At 36.3% G+C, this 14,454-nt stretch overlaps 1 protein-coding gene across 2 annotated transcripts in view; it reads right to left on the minus strand.

The window, feature by feature from the left end:
* Positions 1 to 210: 210 nt before the first annotated feature.
* CERT1 (ceramide transporter 1) overlaps positions 211 to 14,454 on the minus strand; it is a 112,757-nt gene continuing 98,513 nt past the window's right edge. For both annotated transcript variants that reach the window (XM_035014663.1, XM_035014662.1), the window contains 6 exons: positions 12,723 to 12,855; positions 11,699 to 11,769; positions 8,776 to 8,904; positions 8,122 to 8,251; positions 6,849 to 6,985; positions 211 to 3,289 (listed from right to left, as the gene is read on the minus strand). In XM_035014663.1, coding sequence (XP_034870554.1) covers positions 6,858 to 6,985; positions 8,122 to 8,251; positions 8,776 to 8,904; positions 11,699 to 11,769; positions 12,723 to 12,855 — 591 coding nt within the window. In that variant the 3' untranslated portion in view covers positions 211 to 3,289; positions 6,849 to 6,857. The remainder of the gene's footprint in view (positions 3,290 to 6,848; positions 6,986 to 8,121; positions 8,252 to 8,775; positions 8,905 to 11,698; positions 11,770 to 12,722; positions 12,856 to 14,454) is intronic.

The following is a 14,454-nucleotide window of genomic DNA, read 5'->3' on the forward strand; positions in this document are numbered from 1 at the left end:
GAGAGGGGGGAGGGTCAGAGGGAGAAGCAGACTCCCTGCTGAGCAGGGAGTCCGATGCGGGACTCGATCCAGGGACTCCAGGATCATGACCTGAGCCGAAGGCAGTCGCTTAACCAACTGAGCCACCCAGGCGCCCAAGTTATTTTAAGCTCTTAACTACTCAGAATTATGCAGGCAGTATCTTGGGGTTAAGGAAAACAATCAAGCAAATACATTTGTCCATAATATTTTAATACTTTTCCACTTTTAAATACTGGTTTTAATTTTGTGATTGTAACATGGAAGATCCAACTTTATTATTTTTTAAAAACATCATCAGGATCATAAAGCTATTATAGAATAGTTATACTCTACACACTCCCAAGGTACTTTAAAATGATTATGTTTTGAGTTTGTAGATGAACAATGACAGTATTCCAAATACACTGTCTGTACAACTTGGACTAAATACTGGTGAAAGTGTTTAATTGGACAAACAACTGATAAGCTTAAAGATAACCAGCACAATTTCACAAGAGAACCAGCTCAGCCCAACTAAAATTTTAATAGCAGCTGACACTGATGTTTGTACAGGTGTACAAATTAGCCAATGAAACTGAACAAGTGGAAAACCTGTTGCTCCTTTCCCTTATTTTGTATTCTTACGCCTCTCTCCCAGCCATCCCCTCCTTAGTCTGGCTGTCTTTGTGGCGATCCCAAACCAAGAGCTGCTGTGATCAAAATTAGGAGTCCTCATTTCCAAGCGAAACACTGTGCTCTCTTGTCCTGTACAGTGGGCACTCAGGGACAAACCCATCATTACCAATATTTTTCAAGTTTCTATCACAGTACAAAAGAGTGAGTAGAAAAGAGAGTAAAAGGGTATTTTGTTTTGTTTGGGGAAGAGAAGAAATTACTGTGTTTGGGAAAACATCATGTCCATTCAGACAATGACTAGGAATTAGTCATACAGATACATTCCTAGAGGGTCTGAATATTTTTTAGAACGGCTAGTACCTCTCCAAATTTTGACCTCTTTAAAACTCTTTCCGTATTCCCCAACTGATTTCTAAATCTGATCGGATGGGATTAAACTCTAGTGAAGTACCTGTATAGTTATCTAAAGGTAAACATGTCTTTTTCTTCTTTTTTTTAATACAAGTGTTTTTAGTGTAATCATTTCATTTACAGAATTGCAAAAGTGTATCATTAACATTTAGTGCAAATGCAACTAAAGGTAATTAGATTTAGACACTGCTTTGTAAGCTTTCCATACCTTTGTAAAATGAAGCTATCCAATTTAGTTATGAAAAAGTTACTTGTCCGTGTTCATGATAGTTACCAGACATGGCAAACAGAGAAACATTTATAGTGGGCATAGAGAATTTTTTTGAAGATTCCCATCAGTGGCTATGGTGAATAAACCTTCCCCCCCAACCCTCCCATATCCCATCCCAAACCCACAGCTGATTGTAAAATAAAATACACATTTGAGGTATAAACTTTTCTTTTTTAAACATCACAATATAAAATGTTAACTGGTGATGTAGTAAACTCATACGATAATTTGTCTTATTTGCCTTACTAGCATTACCACCATATAGGCACTTTTCCACACAGTCAAATTATGAACAGCGTTTTTCTGTAATAAGGCATATTCCATGCACATCATTTAGAGAAAGGTAAATTAAAAAATAGAAAAGATTTATGGAGCATGAAATCTGCGTGCATGTAATATAAGCATATGTTTTATATGTATTATTTCTCTCTGTACAGAATAATAAATACCACTATATCTGATGCAAGTAATTCACTTCCAGGATTGTGCATATTAAGTGATCAGACTAATCCCATCATTAAATTATCACCTTGCATTCATCATTAAGACTCCATTACCATGTATGAAATATATACAGGACATGTTCCAAGTGACATGACTTTCTGCTTTACAAAATGGGCCTGATTTCTGTGTTTCTACAGAGATGAACAAGTCAGCAAAGCATCTAAAAATGCCTCTGACATATGTAAGCACATTTGTGTATAAACACAATGAAGATTTTGAAGTGGGCAGTCATTTCTACTTCAGTGAGTCCCATTCCTTGCCTCAACTCCATGCTTCAAGGTTTTTCAGAGGCCTAAAACTAAAGAAGGTATTTTACATTTAAGTTCTTACAGCAACTAAGGGAAGAATTTCAGTTTGAATCACATGGAATCCTTTACTGCTTTGCTGAAAATTCTGAGCCAGAGGCAAAGAGGAGCACTGCTCACGTTTTCTATGCACATCTTGCAACAAAGCCTTTAAATGGACCCAAATTAGAAGAGCTAACATCCCTGTTACGAATACCAGAGACACTGAATCAAATGTCAAACCCAGACAGCCTGATTTACCTTAAGGAGAAATACCGTGTATCTTCTAACAAATTTCAAGAAAACATGAGCTTGTTTTATCCTTACTATTGTACCAGAAAGTAGTTTATACCCACAACAGTTGTATGTTTCTGTTTGGAGGCAGGCAGAACCAATTGAGGAATTACCACATTGTGTTTGTAAACAAACTGAAAAAAATCTGTAGCACACAGTACACAACTAAAAATACAATAGAAATAGAAAGATACCTGGGGGAAAAAATAAAGCTTTTCACTCTTTCTCCATCAGAACCAAGGTTCTTCATAGGAGTAAGACTATAGAAAAGGCAAAATCACAGGTTACTGACAGCCCTCAGTTATTAAGAGACACTAGGTAACAACATGAATCATTATAGAAATCAGCAGCAATGAATTCTATGATTATACAAAGCAAAAAAGTCAAAAAATTCTGAACACAGATTTAACCATAGGCCTGAAAAAGGAGCCCCATCCAGGTATGTGGTGCACAGAAAACACATGCCCCCACGTGCATTCAACTTTTGTGCTTTTCTTTTGTGCACAAAACCTGATACAAATGAGGATCTTAGGCCGGACCATAGTAAATTAAAAATTCTGAAAAAGTTTCCAAAAATTAAAGCATCAATTCCTAACTGTGATTCAAAGTTGATTTTTTTCTCTTCTAGGAGCAAGCAAATAAAAATATAGCCATATACATGTAATATTACATGTATTTATAGTTATATGCTGAGCGAGGAGATCTAACAGGAGACAGCTAGTGTTAGATGTTCACCTTTGCCATTGCAGTCTTTCTTCATTTTTGTACACAAGGCCAGGGTGTTGGGCCACAGACAAGGCTATAGATCCTATGTTCCAGCTTAGAGCATTCAATTTTGTTTTTTATTTTTTCCTCCAACATGGAATGTCACACAGCCTTGCTTCAGTCACTGCAGGAAAGAAAATAAGTAAAAAATTAAGCAATATATTATTACTAACAGCTACAGGACTACCCAAACAGGTTCCTCCTACCCTCTGAATTCATGGAATGCATAGATCTCTATTAGAAATTTATGCTTTAAAGATTTCCACCTTTAAAAATATAAACTTATTAACCTTACATATTTAAAACTTATCTCATCAGCAAGGAATAGAAGGCCTAAGGAATATTTCGAAAGCTAGAAAAAAAAAAAAGGAAATACGCCACAGATAAATAAGCAAAGAGGGAATCAATCAGAAGTCTCTGGATTTGTAGCCCCCAATCCAGCATTTCTTTCTTCTTAGCCTTCAATAAAAATTATGCTATACAATATCATTTATCAAGAATTTACAAGTTTTGGGTGCCTGGGTGGCTCAGTTGTTTAAGCGACTGCCTTCAGCTCAGGTTATGATCCTGGAGTCCCGGGATCAAGTCCTGCATCGGGCTCCCTGCTCAACGGGGAGTCTGCTTCTCCCTGACTCTCTCCCCTCTCATGCTCTCTATCTCATTCTCTCTCTCACATAAATAAATAAATAAAATCTTTAAAAAAAAACCAACATACTCAGACATTGTCACATAAGTTTTAGAGTTTTGACTATGAGGGGCGCCTGGGTGGCTTAGTCAGTTAAGCGTCTCTCAATTTCGGCTCACGTCATGATCTTAGGGTACTGAAATCAAGCCCCGCATCGGGCTCTGCACTGAGCATGGAGCCTGCTTAAGATTCTCTCCTCCCCCCCCCCCCCACTCTATGCTAGGATCCACTTCATACATACATCTTTTCAAACATTGTGAAACAAATACTACTATAGGTAAACAAAGATTTTTCACCATGTGTTAAGGTTTGAATTTGGTTCTTTGTCAGAAAGCTCAACTGGATTCAAGGCCAGAGCTAACTTTTGGCCAGTGAATCTTTTCAGGTCTCTCTTTACACACACTCACATTCACCCCAAAACAATGCTTCCTCCTTCCTCTGAGATGAATTTCAAGCCCCTCCCCTCCAGGTCCTGTGTGCATATGTATGCGTGTGCACACACAGACACACACTCACACAGCCAATAAAACAATGCCCCAAATCCAACAGTTCTGAGGCAAATATTAAGACTATTAGTATGTATTTTTCAAATGCTTAAGAAAATTCTTCTTTTCGCACGCAGTTGAGAGCATGTTCTAGTTGTAACTGCATTTTCATTTCTTTTGCTTAATACACAGTTATATTTTCTGCCCTGCTTATCAGCAAGGCTCAGGGTAGAGGTGAAGAAGAGAGCAAGCAGATTACAGCTGCACACTTGGTCTTGATTAGAGCAAACAGCATTCTTTAGCCATCTTAATTAAGGCTGTGGGGAGAGACATCCAGCTAAGTCAAGTGACAAGCCTGCTGCCATCACGTGGCATCACGTTTCTGGTTTATTTGAGATAACAGTGCAGAGACAAAACCAGCACATTTCATGTCCAGATCTAGCCGTAACAATTCTAAAGTACAAGATATTCTAAAAATTGCCAGCACATTTATGCAGTGCACTTATGCTTGAAGAAAGAGTCTCTCAAAGCTTAGGCTATATCCCAAAACACTAAGCATTCAGATGAGACCAGAATCTGTTTAACATTTTCAGGTAAGCTTTCTCCCGGGAAAAGCTAAGTCTCTGCGACATCACTTCAACAACTCTTGTGTTAGTATATGACAATAAATTTAGTCTTTGAGGGTTTTTTTTCCTTTAAGAAAGGCATACCAAAAACAGCATCAGAAATCAGAATTAGTTAAAAATATCAGTCATTATATAATTATTGAATGTATCACTTTTATCTAAAGAAAGTGACTCAAGAATATACATTTCTCAGCCAATAACTTAATACTCAATATAGGAGAGAATGAGAGGACATTCATAAATACTTGTGACTTATGAGTTATACTTTGGTAATCTCTATCAAAAATTTAAATGTTAACACATACTGAGAGTTCACAGCAACAGAATTATACAAATTGTTCTCAAACAGACCAAGAAATGTTCAAACTGAAGAGAAATACAACAACTACATTGACAGAGTATTTTTTACCTACCAAGGTGGAACAATCCAAGTTCTATTTCATACACCGAATGAGAGGGTCCAGGGAAATAGGCACCCCAATACGCTATTGCTGGTGAGACAGTAAGTTACTACAACCTCTATAAGGGGGTGATACCTAAATTATAAATGCACAAACCCCCTAGAGGTGCTGGCAGTGTCATATCTAGTAATTTATTCCACATATCAACTTGCAAGTGGATATAATTATAACACGTTCTAGCAAAAACTGGAAACAACCTCAATGTCTAGCAGTGGTTAGATAAATTATGTGCATCCGTATGCTGGGATACTGTGTAGCCGCAAAAAAATAAGGAGGGAGGTCCATAGTGTTATGCAAAGACCTTTAAAGTAAAGCAAGTGCGAAAACAAGATGCAGAACAGTGTGTTTTCTTAAACAACAACAAAAAAATGCATGTGTGGGAGGAATACACGTGTATTTGCTTGTTCAGGCATAAAAAATTCTCTGAAAACATACTCAAGAAACTAGTAAATCAGTTTTGCTTTTCTGTTTGGGGCTGGAGGGAGGGCAAAACTGGGTGAGTAGGGGACAAGGGATAAATGTCACTGTTTATCTTTTCAGACTATGAACCATGTTAACATAGCTCAGGTTGTTATCCCAGGGTCTTGGGATCGAGTCCCACATTGGGCTCCCTGCTCAGTGGGGAGTCTGCTCCTCCCTCTCCCCCTCCCCCCGTGCTTGCACATGCTCTCTCTCTCTCTCCCCAAATAAATAAATAAAATCTTTATTAAAAATAATAATAAGCATGATCCCAGGGTCCTGGGATTGAGCCCCGCATCGGGCTCCCTGCTCCCTCTCCCACTCCCCCTGCTTGTGTTCCTCTCTCGCTGTGTCTCTGTCAAAAAAATAAATAAAATCTTTAAAAAATAATAATAATAATAATAAACATTCCAGCTCTTTGTGCAAAGACGTTCAGCGCATGTTTGGCAGTCAAAATATGGAACCGATCCAGACATTAATGTGGGACGGGCTAATATATTCTGCAACATTCATATAACAGATTTTAAAGCAATGAGATAGTTTTATATGTCTCATATCTTTATACGCAGTAACAGTCAAGATATATTGTAGGGTAGAAAAAGCAAGCTGCAAACAATAAGTATAGAATAAACACATTTTTAAAAAATAATAATATACGTCACTCACAACATACATACAAAAGTATGGAAGAATAAACAACGAACCTAAAGTAATTTCTGGGAAGGGAAAAATATGGGGAATTTGTCCTTCTGGAATTCTATGGCTCCATAATGTTAAAATCTCTTTGCATAAGCAGATACTATCTAACATAAGCAGGAAAAAAACACATTTTGAAGGCCAAAACTACTACAACTTTGTCTGGGAACATCATAAAACATAGAAACTACTTCCAACAATTAACTAAATTTTAATATCTGCAAGCTTATATTAAAATTTTTAAAAAAGGATAATATATATCTTCCAGTACCTGTTAATACTAGAACAAAATGGGTTTTCCCGCAGTTTTTTCTTGGACGTAAGAAGTAAAACGTTTTAGAAACTTTGGATACTCTCGCTTTGCCACTGCCCTTAACACTGAGGCTGGTGCCCATCCTCCAGGGTTCACTGCAAGATAAAGGAAAACTAAAACCTGTTAAGATACAATTCTCCAAATGTATGCGAAGCACTCATTTTGTTCCTTTGCTTTTAAAAAATTTCTCAAGTTGGAATAGTTAACATCTCTTAAAGTCCTGACCTGACCATTAATTCCTTCGTGCTACCACCAGACAAGAACACACCAAATAAGAAAGCATTTATTACCTGGCTAAAATGTTCCTGGCTCCCCAAATTATATGCAAATATTAATACAGCAACACTTTAGGTTATGTTAGATTTGTCAAACTCTACTATAATCAAACTGTCTCTTTAAATGTAGTAGCAGTTATGTCCCTGTATAAAAGAAGATTTGAGGATTTGATTAAAGGGACTCCAGTGACTCTTGCAGGTCGGAAATGGATGCAGTAAGAAACCTAAGCAGGCAATGATTCAGAAAACAAAAAAGCCTGACAATGAGAAAAAGAACTGTTAATTTCCTTAATCATTATTGCTTATACTCCCAGTTATACATATATTTTATTAGACAAATATATAATAAGATGGTTCTTAAAGCCAAGCATATGTGAAAGTGATCTAGAGATGAAATATTAAAATTTATCTACCCAGCCCCAGTCTCAGAAATTCTGATAGAGTAGTTCTGGGGTGAAATTCAGACATGGGTATTTTCAAGTTGCCTGATAATTTTGATACACATCTCTCCAAATTAAAAATCATTAATCTAAATGATAAAAAACTAAAAAGACATTTAGATCATAGTAAGAAAATCAAGGGGCGCCTGGCTGGCTCCGTTAGAAGAGCATGTGACTCTTGATCTCGGGGTTGTGCGTTGTTGGGTGTAGAGATTACTAAAAATAATAGTAAAGGGGTGCCTGGGTGGCTCAGTCATTAAGTGTCTGCCTTCGGCTCAGGTCATGATCCCAGGGTCCTGGGATCAAGCCCACATCGGGCTCCCTGCTCGGCGGGAGGCCTGCTTCTCCCTCTCCCACTCCCCCTGCTTGTGTTCCCTCTCTTGCTGTGTCTCTCTCTGTCAAATAAATAAATAAAATCTTTAAAAAAAAAATAGTAAAAAAAAAAAAAAAAAGAAAAGAAAAAGGAAAAAGAAAATCTGTATGACCAAGTTGCAAAAAGAACCCCCAAATACATACCATTAGCTACATATGTAATCTTGCATAGGATATTGTCCCTGCTGATCTCCTGGTTCCCCTCTGGTGGGCTTACCAAGGTCTGACAAATCATAGCAATATTTATTTTGGCACGGACACATCGATTGTTCAGCTGCCAAAACAAATAACAGAAACGAAACATCAGTATAGGAGATGCCTAGTATTTTATAATCCCTACTGGTCTAATAGTACATTAGGTTATCCAAAACCACAGCTCATCACCAACCTCTCCAACCAAATCTTATAAGGACCAATAGATGACATGCCAAGCTGCTATGACAGCAGGAATAATTTTCTCCCCTCTTAAGTAGTAGATGGGCCTAAACCGAGGTAGAACCCCAGAGGTTTTGCTAGCAGTTGATCATGGCTTGAGAGAGAACTGTGGAAGCAGCCTTCCACTATCTACCTCTTCAGTTCTGTGTCGTCTAACCTCAGGAGGAAAGGAAAACAGCCCCTGCCGGGTGTTCACAGCCATCACTGCTGCCCTTGGGTAACACACGGGCTATACTGTTCCAAGGAGCCAATCAGACATAAAACAAAATCTAAGAAATGTGTGTCGTATGTGCTTATCACTCTTGTTCTGCACTGTTTAGCTTTATACTGTATGACTATACACATTTATACAAGTGCACTTACAGGAGCACTGTCATGATCCACAGAAAAATTACACACTATCCAGGTTTCAGGGTCATTTTCAGTCAAGGCTGGGATCTTTCGAATGGCAGAAAGATATAATACATCTCGCTGAGAAGCAGGCCACACTCTCTGTGGAAGAAGTAAAATATCTTTTGAAAATATAAACCACTTTTAAATTCATATGTAATACAGAACTAACAGAGAAACAAATGTAAAACCAATAAATATCTTAGGCAAAGGTAAAATCTGTCAAATTTTAAATGGAAAGCATCTGAAAGTACCCAGCCAAGAATTATGAACAATGAATTAATGGCTTTGCAGAATAACAGCATCAAAGGAATAATCTATTTTTTAAAAATTTTAAAACTGTGTATGTTTATATGTATATATGTTATAAATGTATACATGTTTATATATAACAAAATTTTTGCCATTTAAAGCATTTTTAAGTGTACAATTCAGTGACATTACATTCATAATATTATGTAAACATCACCACTATTTCCAAAATTTTTTATCATCCCGAATAGAAACTTTGTACTCAGCAAACAATTAGTTCCCCATTTCCCCCTCCCCAAGTCCCTGGTAATGTTCTGCTTCTAAGTACAGTATTAAACCTCTGTTTAAAGTGTTCAGAGACTTAAAAGCTAAGATTTCAGGGTAAGAAGACTCTCCTTTTTATACCACAATCACATCTGAAGAATACCAAATCAATTAGATTGAATCTTTCAACTTTATGGTATGTAAGGAAACATATCATGTTGAAATGATATGGCAACAAGGGCTATGAAAAGTGAGACTATGTACTTTTAATGAGAGAAAATATGTGCAATGCCTTTCCTAATTGTTGAGTATAATAAATAGCCAACAACAGTGTCAATACAACACAAATCATTCGGAAAGTGAAATGGTTCATGTTTTAAAGATGCTAAATTTCAAAAATAGAAGAAAGCAGGCTGAGCAAATCTATGTGAAGCCAAAAATAAAGGAAAATTTGGCTGTGTTAGAACTAATGAATGCAAATCCACAAGGATGACAGAAAGATGAAAATTTAAAGAATGAGAATGACTTAAATATCAGGAGAAAAGTAGCCCTCTTCAAGATGAGATTATAAAATAAGCCAAATTTAAAGGGAAAGTTGTATAGCATTACTGAATTTTGTTGAAAAAAAATTATGCCAGGACAATTTGTTTGAATTATTCAAACACTTATAACTCTAACTTAAATTTTATTACATTTAAGTGACATTATTTTAATAGTTTTTAGCTTTATTTTTCAAAAAATGCTCGTAATACAACCTATATAAATCCTTTTTGATGGTTTTTTATGAAGTGAAATACTGCCAGCAGATTGTTTGCCAAGATCAATTATCTTCAGATTGTAAGATTCTTCTGACTCTAAATTATTGGTCATTTCTATTCATTCTAAATTATAAGGCAATTAATTGGCATTTTTAACATTTATTGAATTTTAAGTTTCCCTTAATCTGTATGCTGAAGCAGAATCTTCATTGTTACACACTTCTTTTTTAATTGAAGCAAAGTTGACCTATAATTTATTTTTTATACATTTCTTGAGCAGCTACCATGTAAAATCAAGCCCAGCTCAAAATCATTACATACAAGATGCCTCCCATGACAAAACTGAGTTCAAGAAATACAGAACCCACAATATTGTCATATATTCAGCTCAATTAAAAAGCTTTAAATAAAGAAGAGAAAAATGAAGTACCTACTGAATTACTGTATTTCTTATATAACCTACAATATTACGCTGAATGGATCTTTCCAAAATTATAGTTCCTTTTTAAAATTGAATGTTATATTAGTTTCAGGTGTACAACATATTGAATTTGACAATTTTATACATTACTCAGTGCTCACCACAATAAGTGTAGTCACCATCTGTTACTGTAACCTTATTACAGTATTACTGACTACATTCCCTATGCTGTACTTTTCATCTCTGTGATTTATTTATTTTATAACCAGAAGTTTGTACCTCTTAATTCCCTTCATTTATTTTGCTCATCTTCCCATGTACCACACCTGTTTATTGTTCTTTACACAATATATTATTTGGCAATTTTCAGGGAACAGAGCAGAATAAGGTAAGAGAAATACTAATTTTTCCATTTTAAACATCTAGAATAGCAGAGGAAGAGATGAAGTAAAAGTGAAATGAAAGGTGAACCAATTTAAATGACAACGTTTCTGTATTCTCTGATATATGACCAATTCCTTAATAGTTATGCTTAGCAATTTTCACTTGCTTTCAGATAATCCACTTAGATGACTTTCATTATCTACCAGTCTTAACATATATTAATAACATACTTTCCATTCCCCTCATTACTATGGTCACAGGAAACTATGATTCACTTTTGTATTTGGTAACGATCACTCATCTCCTATAAATACTAGATGCTACAAAAACATTTAGCAGAGTATCAGTATTTCCTAAACTTTAAGGGCACATAACTAGCTGATGATCTTTATCAAACACACTGTTCCTGGATATTTCTCAGGTTCTTGTCTCAGGTTCTCTTTAAAGAAGCTGATATCCTTTCAAATAGGTGACATTCTTGCATCATTAAAAAAGTCTTTGGATCTTTTATGGCATTTAATTTCCTACCAAATTTTACTTTAGAGAATTTTTTTTTTTTTTTAAAGATTTTATTTATTTATTTGACAGAGAGAGACACAGCAAGAGGGAACACAAGCAGTGGGAGGGGGAGAGGGAGAAGCAGGCCTCCCGCAGAGCAGGGAGCCCAATGTGGGGCCCGATCCCAGGACGCTGGGATCACGACCTGAGCCGAAGGCAGATGCCTAATGACTGAGCCACCCAGGCACCCCACTTTAGAGAATTTCTATGTCTCAGTTTGAACTACAGTGAAATCCTTTTGGGATGAAGAGATCTTTACCTTGTGCGTTTGATAAATGATGATTGCATTATCAGCTAATGTTTCCACCACATGAAAGTTTTCTATAGTTGCTGAAATGAAGAGAAAACATTAGTAGCCAAAAAGATATATTACCTCTTCCTAGAATGTGATTAACTTCAGTTATACTGATGGACACTGTGTTAACATGAGCAGGATTCTGCCCTATCTTGGCTAAGTCCAAAGGGAAGGGAGTTAATACTTCGTATTAGGGCTACAGACAGTGGCCATGAGACCTGATCACCAGGAAATCTCACTTCTTTGGCCCAATATCTAGCTTCCACAACAAGAAAGCAATTCTAATCACATTGCATTATTCAAAACACAAATTCCTATCTAATACTATGACCGTTTCCTGTAATCTCTAATTTACAGAAGCTGAATAAACTGTTCTATATAAGGCTTAGGTGACTATATTTGTGAAAAAAGAATGTCAAACTGTCATTAATAAACATCTTAAGATGTTCAAAACTACCTGTATTTATGAAATTTGGTGCCTAAGAGGAAACACACACACACACACACAAACAACACACACACAACACACATACCCCAAGAATAACTCTAAACAGATCACAGCAGGACTTGTCTAGGGTTTACTAGGGAAACAAAAGAGTCTGGGAAAGTAGATGATAAAACAGAAACCTTTCATTTTAGTCCTGGCCCTTCTACTAATTAGGCTCTGTGGCTTCCGACAAGTCACTTAACCTATCTGAATTTTACTTTTTTACCTACCTATCATGCAGGATTATTGAAGTACTGGATCAAATGCTATAATATAGTTAGAAGCATTTTGTACAGTGTTTTCACTGTACAAGCTCTATTTCACTGTAAAGCTCTATTTAAATGTAAGTTAAAAAAAAAAGTAAATGCAAGCTATTATCAGATTTTCTAGATATTTTCTACACTAACTTTATAAACTGTAGATGAGATGCAAACACTGGGTTTATTCAAAATAAATTCAAAATAATAATTATATTAGGATATATTAATAATGGCAGCTTACTTTCCCAATCATTGCGAACATCAACATTCCAGAAGTAATTGCAGACCTCATGTCCTGTAACACCTTTCACTGCATGGGTAGCTTTCAAAGGATCCAGAACAATTCCGTTTTCTTCTACTTCCCTTCTATATACCTAAAGAGGATATATTTAAAAACCTGTTTAAAAAATAAAAATCAAACTCCTAAAGTACAAACCTGAAAGCAGGATTTTAAGTTTTGCTGCTTTTTAGAATTTCATTTATGAAAATCTCTATTTATGGTACATAAATATTCTGCTAAAAGAAAATTCAAAATCTCAAATTATTGATAACACATAAAAATACTTAAAACTACAAATTTGGGGTAAACTTCAACAATGAAAAACATGCATCTGCAACGAACACCTAATTACATGAGTGGTTAAATTAAGCCTGGTTAGAACAAAATCTCCTTAAGGATACTGATTTAAGGCAGTTTTGTTCAATGCTATATACCCCTCATCTAGAATAGTATCTGAAACACAGCAGGCTCTCAATTATTTGTTGAATGACTCAAAGCTAAAATGGCATGAAGATCTATGCTATCTTGCTTTTTATTTTTAATTTTTTTAGGAAGAGAGAGAGAGAGCGCGCACATGCAAGCGAGCAAGTGGTGGGGAGGAGCAGAAGGGAGGGAGAGGGAGAGAGAATTTTAAGCAGGCTCCACTCCTAGGGCAGAGCCCAACACAGGGCTTGATCTCACGACCTCGAGATCATGACCTTGACCGAAATCAAGAGTTGGAGGCTTACCTGACTGAGCCTCCCATGAGCCCCTATGCTATATCTTCTTTTATTTTTTTTTATTTTATTATGTTCTGTTAATCACCATACATTACATCATTAGTTTTTGATGTAGTGTTCCATGATTCATTGTTTGCGTATAACACCCAGTGCTCCATTCAATATATCTTCTTTTAAATACTGAAGTTGTGTACCTAAAGTGCTAAGTAAAATTAATTAGCTCAAAATTATAGGTTTGTTACTTTAGGGAGTTTTGTATTAAGTTCTTTTGAGAAATGAGTAATCATGTTACTATAGGAAGAACCAGCTCTCAATTTATGGAGTGCTTTATGGGTCCAGACACTGTTAGGCATTTCACATATAGTTTCTCTCTTAAAATCTCTCTCACCAAACTACTTTTCCCTACATGCTTATTTACTCATGTTATTGGGACTGCTATTTTCCCAGTCACCCAAATTGGAAACTTTAGACTTTTAACTCCTCCCCTCACACTTCACATAGTTCTTAAGCTCGTCACTAAAATTCTGTAAGACATCCAACAGCTTCACTTTTATACTACTGGTTACTTCTTTTAGGTAGGCTTTCATCCCCATGTACTTGATTCTCTTAAGTGGTATACTTGGTCTCTAGTTTCCTCCTTATCAGCTTCGTCTTCCTAAAATGTTACTTTGCACACAGTGGCTAACCTATTGCTATAGACAACAGACTATTCTCCTTGGTGGGCTATTTTATACTCTCCATAATCCAATCCCTCTCTAAGGATGTGGGCTGAAGGAACACTTAGTCTCTACTTCTCATTCCACATTGAGGGACTTTATCTAGACTATCACTCCTGGTTTCTCTTCATCCTTCACTTTCTCTTCCCTCGGGAGGCAACAATGATTTATCGGAATGTTGAGTATAGAATAAGGACTGGAAGGCTTGGCTCACCCCTTTTTTTTAAAGAGAGCATGTGTCTTGGTTTTCTTCTGGGG

The sequence above is a fragment of the Mirounga leonina genome, unplaced genomic scaffold (genome assembly GCF_011800145.1).
Source record: "Mirounga leonina isolate KUSES-001 unplaced genomic scaffold, KU_Mleo_1.0 Mir_168, whole genome shotgun sequence".
NCBI lineage: Eukaryota > Metazoa > Chordata > Mammalia > Carnivora > Phocidae > Mirounga > Mirounga leonina.